Source organism: Juglans microcarpa x Juglans regia, chromosome 5D, assembly GCF_004785595.1.
Source record: "Juglans microcarpa x Juglans regia isolate MS1-56 chromosome 5D, Jm3101_v1.0, whole genome shotgun sequence".
NCBI classification, from domain to species: domain Eukaryota; kingdom Viridiplantae; phylum Streptophyta; class Magnoliopsida; order Fagales; family Juglandaceae; genus Juglans; species Juglans microcarpa x Juglans regia.
Genome location: NC_054602.1, coordinates 319,019 through 336,995, shown reverse-complemented (window position 1 = coordinate 336,995; position 17,977 = coordinate 319,019). Strand labels below are relative to the sequence as shown.

The window sequence follows — 17,977 nt, the reverse complement described above, 5'->3', positions numbered from 1 at the left end:
ATAGTCATCTACCAATGCTGTATTCTCAAAGCATAGCTTCTCACTTTGAGGGATAGAGGCAAGAGATAGATCAATATATCAGAGCACAGGCTAGACAAAACACATTCATATTATTTTCAGATTACAATGGCCAGAATTCTATTGTTTTCCCACATTATTGTTGGAATTGGATCGTTGGATTTCTTATTGTTTTGTCAAATGTTTAGCAAATCTTAATTTCTAATTGGTTTATTTCTTCATTTGGAAGCAGAATGAGAGATTGAGATCAGTATTGCAAGAGCATAGAGAGTAACAACTTGCAGGATTGTTAAAGTATTTGGCGATGGAGAAGAGGTCAGAAGATGTGCAAGGCAGGACAAAAATTAATAGAGTTAACGGAAACAAGAAAATTTAGTTAGATAGGCACTTATATAATAGAGATAAATATATATTTATTTATATATATAATCAGGACACGCCATCGAACATCACACGATTCCCGATTTGAGCTGATCATGAAATTAATATTATACATAACGCGATGCCCCTTTTAATTTTCATGATTAATGGCCAAGTCCAACGCAATCTGTCATTTGATATATTTTGTCCCTAAGAAAATTTTCAAAATTACATATAATGGCTTCTATGGGGTCAGGACATGTAGTTAATTAGGATATATATTAACTTATATAAGTCTAGTTGGCCAAATATAGCTCAACAGTAAATGAATCGTTTAACCCCATCAGAAATTGAATAGCATATTCCATTTCATCCTGATCAATCACTTTCTTTAAAGCTCAACATGAAAATCTCGGGTGACAAGAAGAATTGGGAATCGTTTTACAGTAGAAAATGCACCTCACACATATTTCAATCTAGTGTAATAGGAATTCACAAAAGATTGATCTTGAGTCAAGGAAGCAAGATATTTCTTTAGTTGAAACAGGCTAGGACCATTACCTTGAGTAAATCGAGTCTTAAAGTTCTCCAAACCTCTTCAATGATGGGAATGCTGATAACACTGACAACAATTTTTTTAGTAAGGGAATTAAGAATCCATGAAATGACCGTGTCGTTGCAATGAAACCACATAATATGCAATGGTTCAAATTGATCTAATAGTTTGAGTGAAAGTTTCATCCACAAAATCTGTTTTAGATTGCGTTTGGATGCTAAGGTGATATTAGATTATCTGAATTAATGTGTAAATAATAGTATTTTGCAAGTACCATTTTTTAGATGTGTTTGAAATTGAGATATATATTTGAATGTATGAAATAAATTGAGATGAGTTTAACTTTTTATGAAAAGTTGAAAAATTTATAGATCACATCGATTAATGATTGGTTTGAGATTGATTGAGATCATTTTACAACCAAACATGACTTTATCATTAGAATTAGGAGCTATCTATATTGATCTGCTTCATGTGTAATAATTGTTACCATTTAAGGGCTGAGAAATTAGAATAGAACCAGGACTTTCACCAAGATTGAAAAAAATAGGAATTTGACAAATCCTCTAATAGAAAAGCAGGGTTTGATGAGGAAGCCATACCAAAGATGGACGCGGAAGCCATATCATAAATTATTGCTCTGATAAAGCCCATAAGCAATCTTGCGTGTTGAATAACAAAGGAGAAGTGCAGAGAATCTTGGATGAAGGAAAAAGAACTTGTGTGTATTTTCTTGATTGTCAAAGTACATATATCGAGCCTCTTATATATACAGAGAAAATGTATAACTAAATTGTACATATTTACACGTGTTGAGCTATAAGTTAATATAGGATGGTTAATGTCTTTTGTATATGTTGTAAGAATAAAAAAGAAAAAGATAATATAAAATGTTGGATCTACGTTTATCCATAGATAATATTTTATATAGAGAAATATATATATATATATATATATATAATAGCTATCTACCTTTAAATTATAAAAAATAGGGTAATAATACTCAGCATTACAATTCTCATCATTCTATTATGGGATATTAAATGATTGAAAATTATTTATTATATTTCATTTGTAATCCTATCATTTAATATTATATCATGGGATGATGAAAGGCTAATGAAAAAAATATGATAAATAAATTTTTCAAAATATTTGTCTCAAAATTTTGTAAGAAAGTTCAAAATAGTGCAGTATATACCTAATTTGAAACCAACGACCGACTATTGAACCTTCCACGTTGGCATCAAAGTCACAAGTGAAATGTCAAAACCATGACACCTCGGCTAAAGCTTCTAGAATAGGCTAAGAATTGTTGATGCGTGTCCTCTGGACACTCTTGTAATTGTAGTGGCAGAGTCTCTAACAAACTCTGCCCTTTGCTCTGTAATTTTTGTTATGCACAACACATGTTTGTAAAAATGTCCATAAGAATATTCGATTTGTAATCTCTATAAAGGCACACTGTACAAATCATTTCTATAAATAAGAATTAGAGTATTTTCATCCTCTACAAATTCCATCATGGTATCAAGAGCCACTAAGTGACTCACGTCCTTTTTCTTCTTCCTCCCTCCCTTCCTATTTTCTTCTTCCTTTCTTCTCCTCCCATGGCCAACCCTGTTTTTGGACAAAGATGGTTCTTCTCCCATTCTCATCCAACTTCCAAATAACTTCTCCCACATAGTCTCTGTCAAGCTTATCTCCAACAACTATCTTATTTGACGAGCCCAAATTGTCCCATACCTTCACGGTCAAGACCTTTACCATTTCATCGATGACTCCTTTTCACCTCCACCCCCTATAATCCCTCCATCTCCATCTTCCACTCCAGGTCTTCCCTCTGCTCCCAAACCCAATCCATCCTATCTTCAATGGCGCAGTACCGATCAACTTCTACTTAGTGCTATTCTTTCCTCCCTTACCGAATCCATCCTTGCTCAAGTTGTTTCCTCTCGCACATCCCGTGAACATGGTTTCTACTATGGCTTTCTCTAGAAACCATGTTCACTTCTCAATCCTAAGCGAAGATATTTCAAATTTGTCACCAGCTCACAAATCTCAAAAAGACTCACTCTCTGTAACAAATTACTGTCAAAAGGTTCGTCTCCTCTCAAACACCATGACTGATGCCGACAAACCACTTCGTGACTTTCAAGTGGTTTCATACATCCTAAATGGCCTTTCCTCTGATTTTGCTTCCTTTGTTATTTCTCTGTCTACCCGAGCTACACCCATTAGTTCTACTGAACTATTCAATCTTCTTCTTACCTTTGAGAGCCGAGCATCACTTAACACAACCCAACAAGGCCTACTCCCAACCCCCACTACCAACATCACCACTCAATCTTACTTTAGGGGTGGCAGATCAAACTTTCGAGGAGGTCATAACCCCTCTCGTGGCAGTAGAACCTCTCCCAACTTCTCTTCTAATCTATCTCCATCTCTTTCAAACTTCAACCGACCAACTTATCAAGTTTGTAATAAGATTTGTCATGTTGCTCTCCAATGTTACTACCGCTTTGACCAAGCCTATTAATACAACCTTTCCAAACCCCCTTCTGCTAACTTTACCTCTTATCGGCCTTCTTCTAATACTCAGTGGTATCACGATTCTGCTGCTACCAACCACATAACCTTGGAGCTCCAAAATCTTAATATCTCAACCGAACCTTAACATGGACCCGAGCAGATAACAGTTGGGAATGATAACACTCTTTCGATAACTAATATTGGTGATCCTCAAATTTTTTTTCTTCCTCTAACTTTCTTCTTCACAATTTGTTGCGTGTTCCTCACACTACAGAGAACTTAGTTTCTGTCTATCAATTATGCTGTGACAATGGTGTTTATTTTGAATTTCATGATTCCCATTTTTGCGTGAAGGACAAGCAAACAAGGACTCTTCTCATCCAGGGACCAACGCATAATGACATTTACCTTTTTCCACCTCCAGACACAATCACTTTCTCCCCTGCGGCTCATATTGGTGAAAGAACTTCCCTAGTTCAATGGCATCACAGACTCCGTCATCCTTTTCTTCGACTTGTCTCCCAGATTATTCCCACCGAATGTCTACCTATTGTTCCTACTGAATCCTCTTTTTATTGCTCTATTTGTCCCTTGGCCAAATGTAGATAGCTCCCATTTAATATTAATACAACTCATTTTTCTACTCCATTGCATTTATTTTTTGTTGATGTTTGGGGTCCCTCGCTTTATATTTCTCATGATGGCTTTCGGTATTACATCTCTTTCGTTGATGATTATAGTCGACATACTTGGTTTTTCCCGATTGCCTCTAAGAGTGATGCCACATCCATCTTCTTGCTTTTTCAAAAAAATGTTGAACGATTATTTGATGCCAAAATTAAAATTGTGCAAAGTGATTGGGGTAGTGAATTTCAGCCGCTTACTAATATTCTCAAAAATCAAGGAATAACACATCGACTCTCATGTCCTCATACACACCAATAAAATGGTGTTGTGGAGAGAAATCATCACCATATTGTCGAGACAAGACTTGCCATTTTAGCAACGACCTCTCCTCCTTATTAATTTTGGTCTGATGCTTTTCACAGGCAACTTATCTCATCAATTTTCTCTCATCTCCATCACTTCACAACAAATCATCTCACAATCTTCTTTTAAAAACTGAACCTTATATACATTTCTCAAAATTTTTGAGTCTGAATGTTGGTTCGATCTTAGGCCCTATAACAATTATAAAATCCATCTTGGTTCACTTTCCTGTCTTTTTCTTAGATACAACCCAATACAAAAAGGGTATAATTGTCTTCATTTCCCTACCGATCGTACGCCTGCTTCAACGAAAAATCCTCTCCCTACTCATTGTTCATTTCGGGCTTTAATAAAACAACATCAGTTCTGGGCCTCAATCCTCCTCACCAAACCCACACATATCTCCCAATCTTTGTACCCACTTCAGTAAATTTCTTTTTCTTTTTCTTTTTTACTGTTAATGCTAATAGAGAAGTCAACACATATAAAATGGTCGTGGCCACAGCGTTCAAAGTTCAACGCTCTCCTTCCTCGGTGCTACTGGTACGGCCACCGTCTTTTGAGAGAGAGAGAGATGGATTTCACAGAGCTGAGAGAAGCAATAGAGGAAGTGGAAGCAGTGGATGCCCATGCCCACAACGTCGTCGCTCTCGATTCCACCTTTCCTTTCATCCGTTGCTTCTCCGAAGCCGACGGCGACGCCTTGTCCTACTCTCCCCACTCCCTCTCCTTCAAGGTATTCTTCTCTACTCTACTCCGACACTGTTGACAAAGTGAGAACTGGGTCGCGGTCACTCGGTGACTGTTTATTAAACGACCAAATCTCGATTCAAAGTGATATATCCCCTGTTTCTAACTTATGTTTCACTATTTTAAATCAACGCCATATTTCTTTTTTGTTTATGGTCCTTTTTGCACTCTTCGATAGTCTCTGTTCAAGGAATTTTTTTTAAGCTAAAATTCGAATGGAAAGAAAGAAAGGTAAAAGTAAACAGGTAAATGACGGCAGTAGAGGACAGCATGACAATAGCTTCTGTCTGGAAAGTGTATTTGAGAGAATCCTAAACAGCCATTAACACGTCACATGTTTTTATAGGATGAGTGCTTTTTATAAAGTGGGAGAATGTTTATCACAGAGTGTGAGGTGATGAAAAGTGGCCGATGAGAGAATGAATTTTGCAAGTATACTTAAATAGATTTCCAATACAAGAACCTTTTGTGATGATTTTGTTTTCGCAATCAATTATTATTAGCGGCAGCCTTGGGAAAAAAAAGAGTTGCGATGTGCATTAGTTAAGTCTCTAAGCTTACGAAGAATTTGGGTTTATGAAGTTATGAACTGCCCATCACTCGTGCGTGTTAGGGTACTTCCCTATTTCCGTAGTCATGAAAACAAGATTGCAAGATGTTGTTTATATGGGAAATATATGGGTCGTGTCTGTACCGTATAAATTTGTCGAAATTGAAGTTGCTATTCAAATTCAATATCAATAATGAATGCACTGTACGGTGACCTGGGTGTTCCTGGGACCAACCGGCATCATTGTTTTTAGGGCCTTAGGGAATGCTTGGAGAATGAGATAAGATGAGAATTTTGTGAATAATAATAAAATAGTTTGTGAATAGTAATGAGATATTTTGAGTTAAATATTTTTTGGGTTTTGGAAAAAGAGAGAAAAAGTTGAATAAAAAATATTATAAAGTTAAAATATTATTAGAATATAAATTTTTAATATTATTTTTGTTTTGAGATTTGAAAAAGGTAAATTGTTTTTTGTTTGAAAGTTTGAAAAAGTTAATGATTAGTTTGAAAGTGTTTGTATTTGAGTGATGTTTGGAAAAAAAATTAGATAAGATGAGATGAAATAAGATGAGATGGGATGGAATTGGATGAGAATTATTTCCAAGCATCACCTTAGCGGTAAAATAACGTTTTGATTTCACATGATATATCCTGGGCCTCGTTCTTGGGTGCAAAAGCACTTTTAATGCCTGTGCTTCAAAGCAGAGTATGCTGCATTATCTTTCATCGACTTAAATGTAGTAATATATGCTGCTATGACTTGTAGCTGCATGGTAGTTGAGGACTTGAAAAAAATAATTCAAGGGCTTCCTTTCTGACTGCATTGCTTTGTGTGTGGCAGAGAAATTTAAGGCATGTTGCTGACTTATATGGATGTGAATTGTCCTTGCATGGGGTTGAAGAATTTCGTAGACTCTCTGGATTACAGACCATTAGCTCGACATGCTTCAAAGCTGCAAAAATCTCATCCATACTCATAGATGATGGAATTGAGTTTAACAAAAAGCATGATATAGAGTGGCATAAAAGTTTCGCTCAAGTTGTCGGTAGAATACTGAGAATCGAACGTCTGGCTGAGAAGATTCTTGATGAAGTAATATACAATTATAATTTTCTCTTTTCTTACTTGCATTTTATGGTACAAGAAAATTTTTGAGCATTTCATACCATTTGTAATGCATGCATATGATGTTCTTTTTATCATCCTCTTTGTTTTAGTCAAATGATTAAACAATGCTAAAGATATTATTTGTTCTAAGGCTTTATCTTATTCTTCAGCTGGTCATACTTTTCATCTTGATGTCCAACTCCATCCCCCCGAGAATATGCTTGTTCTATGAAAACAATTTATTTGCTCATCGGGAGGCCAAAATATTATGCAGTTTTCATTTTTATCGATAACTTTAATGTCAACTATGCTTTTGAATCTTTGATGCATCTGTAGTTATCAACTCTCTGTTGCATGTGTATGTTTGTTCCGTAAGTATCATTGCTGGAACTAGAGAATTGACTATTGCTTATTTCTGCAACTTCTTTTGAAAGCTTAATGTCAATCTAAACAGAAGCAGTTATAATTTTTACCTTCCAAAATATGCTCTATGAGTACATTTCTACTTTTTTCATTTCGCTCGTCGTGTCCCATTACTTTTCTTGTACCCTTCTTTCGGAGTACTTTATGTTTCTTTTACATTTTTTATTACGCTTCCATGCCTATGTCAATGAGATATCGATGACCTGCATAGTTTTTATTTTTTATTTTCTAGTCTAGATGAAAGTGATGCAGTAGCTTTTTTTCTCCAGGGTGAGTTTTTGAGAACCTAGTTTAGTTTCTTGAACATATATCTGTACTCAATTCATCAGCTGTTGCTCTCTCGTTGTAATTATTATTTTGGTATTATTGACTTAGCATCCCTTATAAAAACAAAAACAAAAGCATCCCTTACTCTCTGCTCTCGTGAACTCTTTGTTCTTTTAAGCAAGAGGTCCATGTAATTTTAATGTTGTAATTTATATCTTTCATTTGTATTTTACTTTTTTTTTGTTTTGTGTTCCCTAGGAGTTGCCAGATGGATCAACTTGGACATTGGATCTTTTCACCGAAACTTATCTGGGAAAGTTGAAGTCATATCCTTTCAGCTTGCTACGAATTTTCTGCTATTATGTTGTCCTTACAAATACTAAAAAGAGAAGCATGTTTCAGTTGATTTCCTTATCATCTCTATCACAGTTGCTAACCAGATATATGGCTTAAAAAGCATAGTTGCATACCGCAGTGGCTTAGAGATAAATACAAATGTCACAAAAATAGATGCTGAAGAAGGTCTTTCTGAAATTTTAACAGGTGAGTATAGGTTGTAGAATGAGTTTTCGCAGTGTACACTGCAAGGTATACTAACTGATTTATCTTTCCAGCTGGAAAGCCTACCCGCATTACGAATAAGAACTTTATTGATTATGTCTTTACACATGCTTTGGAGGTTGCTCTATGCTTTGACTTGCCGATGCAGATACACACAGGGTAACAAAAAGTCTTCAAAATGATAAATTGCTTAACATTATGCTCTTAATGATGGCTGAGAAGAGAGGAGCAAGAAATGAAAACTTGGAATCTGGGTGGATCTTTGAAAGGGGTTTCTTGGGAATCCTACTTACAGCTGGGGATGAGTTGCTTGCTTTCAAATTTCTAGAGATAGGGAAGGGCTTTCTCGAGTCAAATAAAAAACATACTTGAAACACACTGGACTTAATTTTATCTTAATGTTTGGGTTTCCATGACATAAATAAATGCCAGGGAGGTGGACCAAGTCTGATCCACTTCTGGAAAACCAAGCAGCTTCTAAGATTCTATGTTGTTGTTGCTTGTCCTTTTCTCAGCTATCAGAAAAAAGTACTAGAGCAGTCTGTATATTCTTACAGTGTTATTTTCCTACTAATAATTTTTTTTTCCTTTTTTCCTACAAGTAGTTTTGGAGACAAGGATTTGGATATGCGGCTGTCAAATCCCCTCCATCTCCGGACCCTTCTTGTGGACAAGAGATTTTCTAAGTGCCGTTTAGTACTTTTGCATGCATCCTACCCATTTTCAAAGGAAGCATCATATCTGGCCTCTGTTTATCCCCAGGTCAAATTTTGTATCAGTGAATCAAACTTTTGGACATGTACTTTTGATAATAAACTTGGAAGTTCTCTTACAATTAATGCAATTCCATCACTTTCAGGTGTTCCTTGACTTTGGGTTGGCAGTTCCCAAGCTCAGTGTCCATGGAATGATATCTTCCATCAAAGAGCTTTTGGAGCTAGCTCCACTAAAGAAGGTGATACCATAAGAAAGTCTAAATAAGACTTACTCAGAAGTTTAGTATAGAAAAGACAAAGGATATGTTGTCATTTTCATGCTAAATTAGTCTCCACATCTACTTTGTGAGAAGAGCTTCTTTACACTTCCTAACATTCCACTATTCCCTCCCCTCCCTCCTTCTCCCCTTCCTTTCTAATCAATTCACTCGCTCACCTACTACTTGGCTGTGAAATGCATGCATGTTTACAGAAGAAGCATCCTAATGCGTAGGAAGACGACAATGGTTTTCCTTATATATATAGGTTTGTACTAATAACAATTGGTGCTAATCATAAATGAGTTTGCAGGTGATGTTCAGCTCTGATGGCTATGCGTTTCCTGAAACTTTTTACTTAGGTTTGTTAAAGTGAATATGTTTGATACCAATTTATCCATGATCAAAATGAAAGTTTTTAACATAAAATCATATCAGATGCCAATAGTGCTTAGTTCAAACAACCAATTTTCATTTTTACAGGTGCAAAGAAAGCACGTGAAGTTGTCTTTTCTGTTCTACGTGATGCATGCATTGATGGTGATCTCTCACTTCCCGAAGCTGTTGAAGCTGCTAAGGACCTCTTTGCACAAAATGCAATTCAGTTTTACAAGATCAATTTATCTTATGGTTTAACAAATAAATTAACTCCTTACTCTGTGAAGATGAAGACAAATGCATCAGATAATGATGACTCACTTGTTCGCATTATATGGGTTGATGGTTCAGGGCAGCAAAGATGTCGTGTGAGTACTTTTTTTTCCTTTGATGTGATTTGGGCATGTGATTGTCAATTTCTTAGACAAGCATAGGAATATATTTAGAAGTTGATACAGAAGCTCAAAATAGCTCTGTCAACTAGGAAAGAATGGCTTGGGTTTTTTGTCCATTACAGACAGAAAAGATGGAATCTCAAAACTCGTTATGTTCAAGGGTGACATTATTCATGTTTTGTTGATGAGTACTGTCTTCCACAATATGAAGCAGGGTGGCTTCCTGTATATTGTTTGGGACAGAGAAAAATATAAATTAAACCTGTTTTCCTAATAATGCTAGCGGCATGCATCATGCTATGTATTTGTTTTTTTTATGGAAGTAACTAGCAACACAATTGTGGCTTGTAAACCTCATGTCATGACATTAATTAGCAGCATGATGTGTCATACTATGTATTTATTTTTATAATGCATTTGTTTTCTCTCCTGTGCTTTCTTCTTTTGCCTTGTTGTAATTGCATAATTCGATTATGGTAATCAGATCAGGGGAAACTAGGAAAATGCATTCACTTTTCATAGACAATGATCTAGGATTAGCCTGCCAAAATTAAGCTGCAGGGTTTTTTGTATAGACATTGCAATGTATTTTGTTTCAGATTGTTTTTTGTGCAAGAAGTTCAGATGTATAACACAATGTCTCCAGCATGATACTGTCTGTTGGCTTAGATCCGCAGTCATATTGTCGATATTTAATAAAAATCATTGAAGTATAGTACAAACTTCCATCTATTTTTGGGGCTTGTATATAACTCTTTTGGATTTAGATAATGCTGATAAAGTCTCTCTAGTTTGATTTTTCTTCTTCTTCTTTTTTACCAATTTGTTGTCATTGTTTCAGGTTGTTCCAGGGAAGCGCTTCAACAATATTGTTAGAAAGAATGGTGTCGGTTTGACATTTGCATCTATGGGAATGACTTCTTTTGCTGATGGTCCGGCAGATGAGACCAATCTAACTGGAGTCGGTGAGATCAGACTAATTCCTGATTTGTCAACCAAGTGCAGGATACCATGGTAGTAAATATCTTTGAGAAGCTGCTGGTCCATTTTGAAATTCATGGGTAGCAGCATGTAAATTAGATTTCCCATATCCCTCGTCTCCATCAAATATTGAGGGGTGAAAATGAAGGTTGCAAACCCCCTACATTTTTCTCCCCAAAATAATTAGGATAATTAATAATCTGGACCTTCATTTTGACCTTTGATGAAGTGTGCAAAACCCAATAGTGTGGACGAATTTTATCCTTAATAATTTAAAAACTTTATTTTTAAACTTCTCATTAAAGGTTCTGGAAACATCACTCTCTCTCTGTTGACTTCTATCTAACATCTGGTTCAATATTTTTTATTTTTTTTCTTTTCCCTATTTCAACCATGGTATCACTAATTAGGTTCATGTTAATGGCCTTCTTTGTTTCGCTTTATTTATTTAATTTTTTGCTGGTATTTATGCCCAGTAATTGGGCTATGCAAAAATAGACCTACTACTGTGCACTCAATTTATTTGGTGCTTCTGCTAAGAGAGTGTTATGTGTCTAGGGTTAAGTTTCCATTACAAAAATTGCAGACTCCTAACAAAGAGCATCTGAGGAACGTAGAATTATTTATCAGTAAACTAGTTTTATTTGCAGCATATCTGACTCAGCAAATCACTCTCTTCTTCAACAGGAAAGAACACGAGGAAATGGTTTTGGCTGATATGCATCTTAAACCTGGTGAAGCATGGGAATATTGCCCAAGAGAGGCCCTGCGAAGGGTTTCAAAATTTCTGAAAGATGAATTTAACTTGGTATGGAGGATAATTAATATTTAATTGCAATCTGGTTTGATGTTTAATTTTCAAATGTTGTGTCCAGGAAATGAATGCAGGGTTTGAGAATGAGTTTTTTCTCTTGAAGAGTGTACTAAGGTATGTCAACCTAGGATCACTAGGTCAGTTCGTTATTTGTGTATCTTGTCAGAACTATTATTAGATGTAATTTAAAACTTATGCAGGGAAGGGAAAGAAGAATGGGTGCCAATAGACTCAACAGCTTACTGCTCTACATCAGCATTTGATGCTGTTTCCCCCTTATTTCGTGAAATTATTGCTGCTCTTGATACCCTGAATATTCCAGTGGAACAGGTACAAAAGAGAACTCATAACGTTCATTTATGCTTATTTGCTTAATTTTGAAGCAGTTTCTATTGGAGATGCTTGATTGTACTGATTTTGTTAATCTCTGTTTCCATCTTTAGAGGAAAGATATTTTGCATATTACTTCCTGATTTAACCCTGCGATGCCACTTCTTTCCAAAGAAACTCAAAATTTCTGCAAAATTCAGTGTGAAGCATTTGCATGCCGGATCTTTTCACTCTCTGTCTATTGCTGGTCTAGGAATTGGCAAGTCATTTTCTACTGAATCCTGAGTCTATGAAGCCTGCCTCAGTGATGTGTTTGATAGATGGACATTGAAATAGAAGTACAAAGAGGATGTAAATCTTGTAAAACAGTGAGGAAACTACGGATTAACCTTCTTTCTATACCTGCAGAGTGGTCAAACTTGAGTAATCTTTTCAGCCAATAGCCATTAGGCTTGCATTGGCTAACAACATTCTTTGACTTTGGCTTCCAAACTGGCCCAATCTGTCAAAATTGCAGCCTTAGTCCCTGAAGATCTTTTGCATGAGGAATGAAACATAACCATATTTGTTTAATGCATCTGTGTTGTAAAGCTGAATTTTACACATCCTCGCTACTTGTCTGAACTCAGCCAAGATTAATGACTGATCTATTTTGAATCTGCTTCCCTCATTTCCAAACTTAGCCATTATGGATGAGACCAAAATTGATTGTTCAGCAGAGGCTGGCGTGCCCTCTGTCTGCAGGACTTCTTCCCAGGTTATTGATTTTCTATCTTGGTGATTATGATTGAACATTCATCAGTCACTTTCCACATTTTCGCTTTGTTTGATTCATTAATGAAGCCATAGTATCTATTTGTTTGCAAAACCCTGCTTAATTCTTAATAGAGGTGACTGCAATGCCTTGCTGTTTGTTCCTGTATGTTCCATTGTTGAGGGTTCTTGTAATTCAAGTATTAATTGCCTTGCCTTTGTTAACTCTTGTCGTATTTTATAGGTCCATGCAGAGTCTGGGGATGGTCAATTTGAGATGGCTCTAGGGCACACCACTTGTATTTATGCTGCTGACCACTTGGTTTTCACCCGTGAGGTTATTAGGGCTATAGCAAGGAAACATGGACTACTGGCAACTTTCATGCCAAAGTAGGTGCCGAATAATAGTTAATTTCTTTCATACAATAAGAGAGAGAATTTTAAATGGTTCCTGATTTTCAAAACTTAGGGGGAAAGGCTAGCCACTAGTGACTCCACATCCAATTGACAGACTTAATGTGGGAATACAATTTTTTATGCTGTAACGTCTAATGCTTTATACAAGTGAAGAATATTTTAATTCCTTTATGTTTGTAGCATTTTCTTCTTAATGTTTGACAATGTGATAAATTTCACTACGTAACATGGTTGACTCTACTTAATGGCCAGGTATGCTTTAGATGACATTGGTTCAGGATCCCATGTGCATATCAGTTTGTATCAGAGTGGAGAGAATGTTTTTATGGCATCAGGTGGAACATCTCGATTTGGAATGTCCACTGTTGGGGAGGAGTTCATGGCAGGTGTTTTACATCATCTTCCTGCAATTTTGGCATTTACAGCGCCTGTTCCAAATAGGTAATTTATTTTTCACATGATATTTTACAATTTGATGTAGTTCTTATTATTGTCTCTGACGTTGTATTTGCAATCTATTATTGGCATATACCTACCAAGCTGAGCACTTTCATCCAGTCCTAAAAGAGAAGCATTTTTTAAGTTAGTTTTTACTCTCTGAATCCGTTGTACTTCCACCACAGCAAATACAGCTTGTCAAATTTCCATGTTACTTGTCAAATTTCGTAATTCTTTTTATTACCCTTTATAAGTACAGTGAATAGATTACCTCAAAGCATGTTTAAATTGAGAAATTTGAGTCAATTATCCAAATAATGTTCCGATCAAAAGATATTCTTATTTGTCTTCTTTATCTTTTCATAGTCTCTCTTTCTCTCTCCCTATGCACGTGCAAATGTGCGCACTCATGTGGGAGGTGGGTGCACGTGCAAGGCCACATATGTGTTGCTGGCATGCCTAATGCTCAAGTGCATTTAATTGTTTTACTTTTCCCTTCCTTTTTTTCTTCTTTATATAATTCCTAAAGCCTCATCAAAAGTTCAACATTTTGGGGGCTGTCTTTGCCAGAATTGGAGTTTCAAATTTTATGTTTTGTAAACTTTTTGTGTATGGTGGAACCAATTTGTAATGTAGATATTTATACAATAAAAGTTTGCGTGGGATGTAAAACTTAGTAGGAAAGTAGTATCGTCGGGTGTAATTTTGTTCTTTATATGTTGGTTGTATAGTTAGAATTTTGCTTTATATGGGCTGTTTTCAGCTTTTTTAACTGTTATTTGCCTGCAGTTATGATCGAATAGTACCAAATACATGGAGTGGAGCATATCAGTGCTGGGGAAAAGAAAACAGAGAAGCTCCACTGAGAACTGCATGCCCACCTGGAATTTCAGATGGTCTGGTCAGCAACTTTGAAATTAAATCATTTGATGGGTGTGCAAATCCACACTTGGGATTGGCTGCTATAGTTGCTGCTGGCATTGATGGTCTTCAGAGGCATCTTTCTCTTCCTGAGCCCATTGGTAAAGAATGTGATCTCTGACACATGACAAGTTGAACATTTTTTTTATAGTTACAGAGGTGCATGATGACGTTTGTTTATGAAACAGATACAAACCCTCATAGCCTTGCTGATAAACTTCATAGATTGCCAAAATCACTTTCTGAATCATTAGAAGCTCTTCAGAAAGATAGTGTCTTCAAAGATCTAATTGGTGAAAAGCTTTTGGTTGCCATAAAAGGAATTCGCAAGGTATGTACCAAGTAGGCCTTATGAATGGTTAGCTTGTTGAATTCATTGGCTGTCGGTTCCTAACTTTGTCACTACCCAAACTCCTATATAATATATTGGTGGTTAAGGGAATAAAAACCACATTAAAGAATAAAAGTAAGTTTGTTAATATGAAATGGCATAAAGCGTTCCAAAACATTGACCCAGATATGGACATATTCTGTATAACTTGCTTTAATTTTTCAAATATGCCTGAGTTTATTCATTAAAAAATAAAAAAATAAAAAATAATAGATGCCTGAGTAGCTTCTTAACTTTTGTCAATGAATCTTGAATATTTCTGCGCATCTTTCTTGACTGCAAAATAGCAAGATTTCTATGTTCCATGCTGTAGAACATAGCAGAGCATGCTCAGGCATCTTGTACTTTGCTTGGTATGATTCAATAGCATGCGCAGATGCCTTGTATTTTGCTTATAAATTAGTCGCAAATATGAATTAGGAAATGTCAAATATAGGCTCAGCTGACGCATCAAAGGCATAAAGCACACTTGGAGTCCTTACTCTAGTGTACCTGACAAATTGCAGGATGAGTTCTAAAATGCTGTTATTGAACCATTCTTAAATAGTTTTTTTCATCAGTTTTGAATGCAAATTACAATGCTGTGTGTGATTTCTTGTTTGCAGGCGGAGATTGATTATTACTCACAGCATAAGGATGCATACAAGCAACTTCTACACCGATATTAAGCTGATTATTTGCTGGTTCTGGTCAGGTTGGTCGATAGTTGGAAACATGTGGACGATCCCTTCTCTGTGAACTCTGTATTCCCTTTGCTGCTTATTATTAGATAAGCAAATCGTATGGAACAAACATTTGTTTTTCTGCTTTCGTTGGTTGGTCCCTCGTCTCATTGTCGGAACAAACAAATCGATAGATAAATATTTTGGTTCTCTTCTTAAACGTGCAGACCAGTCACATTAATGTCATGTAAATTGGAAAATCAACCAATTTAGTTTGATAGATATTATAGCAGGCATTTTGAAGGAAAATGGATCCTACATTTCCAAAAAAAAAACCATGGGGCTATTGAAAGAGAGGTTACAAAGATAGAAAAAGTTTTCCTTTTCTATTATTCAATGTGGTTAGGCAGAGCGGGAAAGGACAAGCTGCACCACCACCTTATAACTGCATCATAAAAATAGCACCCTTTCAAAATATAATTAACCAAATTGGGTATAACGAACTGACGTTAAATCTAGTACCATATATACGGGTCACCTCTATAGTGAAATTGGAAAAAGGAAAAGCTATATAAGAGAAAGAAGTAGGAAAAGTGCAGGCATCCTGTTATTCGTGTCCCCATGTCTTCGCCAATACATGTCCTCTCGGTTTCATTGTTGCTTCTAATTGCAGTACTGCCTTATGATGCCAATGCATGGAAAAGTGGCGGTCATGATCACCATGCAGCGCGAGCGACTTTGCCCAAGCACCATAGGCCCAAGTTCAAGCCCGGCCCCTGGAAGCAGGCTTTTGCAACCTTCTACGAAGGCGGTTCCGGAACATTCGGTATCACCAATATTAATACCCACCCTTTCTTTTATTTTGTTATGAGACTTATTAGTTATTTCTCATTGCTTGATTTTCCTTTATGGAAAATATATATATATATATATATATTTTTAGATTCTTTGTTTTTGATATATAGATGGGGTATTATAATAAGCAAGAATAAGACAATTCTAGCTAATAATTTCTTCTATTTCTTATAAAATAGTTTCTGGCCCATGAGAAATTTTTTCTATTTTTTTATGATGAACACGTATTGCCAGGCCTCGAAATTCTAACTAGCAAGCAAGTTAATAAGATTGATATTGTTTTCTATTTTTCCCTTGGCCTGGCCTAAATATGCAAATATTACGCAGATCGATTTATGCAAAATATATGTATATATATATTTATGATCAGTACGTAGTTGTGCATGCGCTCGCTTATTAGGTAAATGGGAAAATTTAAGATGCAACTCTATCGTACGTTAGTGATCAACATATATCATATATATATGTATGCATGTATAAATAGGGGGAGCTTGTGGGTACGAAGACGTGGTGAGTGAAGGGTACGGGCTGGACAGTACAGCAGCACTAAGCACAGCTCTGTTCAATAATGGTCAGACATGCGGAGCTTGTTATGAACTCAAATGTTGGAATGACCCTCAATGGTGCAATCTGGGTGCCCCTTCTCTCTTCGTCACTGCCACCAACCACTGCCCTCCTAACTACAATCTAGCAAGTGACAACGGAGGCTGGTGCAACCCTCCTCGTGAGCATTTCGATCTTGCAAAGCCTGCTTTCCTCAAGATTGTGCAGTCGTACACGGCTGGCATCATTCCTGTCCAATACCGCAGGTTGGTTAGTTAATTAATTATATAATATATTCATAGCTAGCAGCTTGCTTCAAAATGATCTTCTTCATCGATCGGTTTCTATTTCACAATTAAATATAATATATATATATATATATATATATATATATATATATATGCAGGGTTCCATGCAAGAAGCAAGGAGGCATTCGATTCACCATAACGGGGAATCCATATTTCAACCAAGTATTAGTATGGAATGTGGGGGGTGCTGGAGATGTGACGAGCTTGCAAGTGAAGGGTAACAAGAACCTTAAATGGACATTAATGAAACGGAATTGGGGACAGAAGTGGGATACCGATGCAATGATGGTAGGGGAATCACTCACCTTCAGAGTTAGAGCAAGTGATGGTAGATACTCAACCTCTTGGCACGTTGCCCCCAAGACCTGGCAGTTCGGTCAGACTTTCGAAGGCAAAAACTTCAAGTAGCTGGCTAGCAATGCATATATAAATATATACCTGTATTGATTATATATTAAACCTCCTCTCTTCTCCTAGTCTCCTGATCTCTCTCCATCGCTAGCTAGCTGCATGCTACTTAATACTCTTGTCTAGATGATCTGCAGCTCAAGCTTCTTGCTTGCTTTATAAACTTGATCAGTCTAGTCTTTGACCACATCTTGTATGATGTTATTATGTATATCACTTTGAAAAGGACGGCTAAGCAATTAAGCCGACCTATTAATTACTTCAACAGCTACTACCACATTCCATTCACTAC

General features: G+C 36.3%; 2 protein-coding genes across 2 annotated transcripts; both read left to right on the top strand.

Moving 5' to 3' along the window:
• Positions 1-4,949: 4,949 nt before the first annotated feature.
• On the top strand, positions 4,950-15,791 carry LOC121265366 (protein fluG). The gene is made up of 18 exons (XM_041168975.1): positions 4,950-5,192; positions 6,601-6,852; positions 7,816-7,883; positions 7,985-8,100; positions 8,172-8,277; positions 8,724-8,880; positions 8,978-9,073; positions 9,405-9,453; positions 9,575-9,837; positions 10,706-10,878; positions 11,533-11,653; positions 11,721-11,773; positions 11,860-11,989; positions 12,987-13,132; positions 13,412-13,600; positions 14,387-14,619; positions 14,707-14,849; positions 15,515-15,791. The coding sequence occupies exons 1-18, from the start codon at positions 5,031-5,033 to the stop codon at positions 15,575-15,577; spliced, it is 2,520 nt and encodes an 839-aa protein (XP_041024909.1). The 5' UTR covers positions 4,950-5,030; the 3' UTR covers positions 15,578-15,791.
• A 147-nt stretch (positions 15,792-15,938) lies between these two features.
• Positions 15,939-17,942, top strand: LOC121265446 (expansin-A4-like). The gene is made up of 3 exons (XM_041169085.1): positions 15,939-16,397; positions 16,911-17,235; positions 17,376-17,942. Exons 1-3 carry the CDS (start codon positions 16,193-16,195, stop codon positions 17,683-17,685), a joined length of 840 nt encoding a protein of 279 aa, XP_041025019.1. The 5' UTR covers positions 15,939-16,192; the 3' UTR covers positions 17,686-17,942.
• The last annotated feature ends 35 nt before the right edge of the window (positions 17,943-17,977 follow it).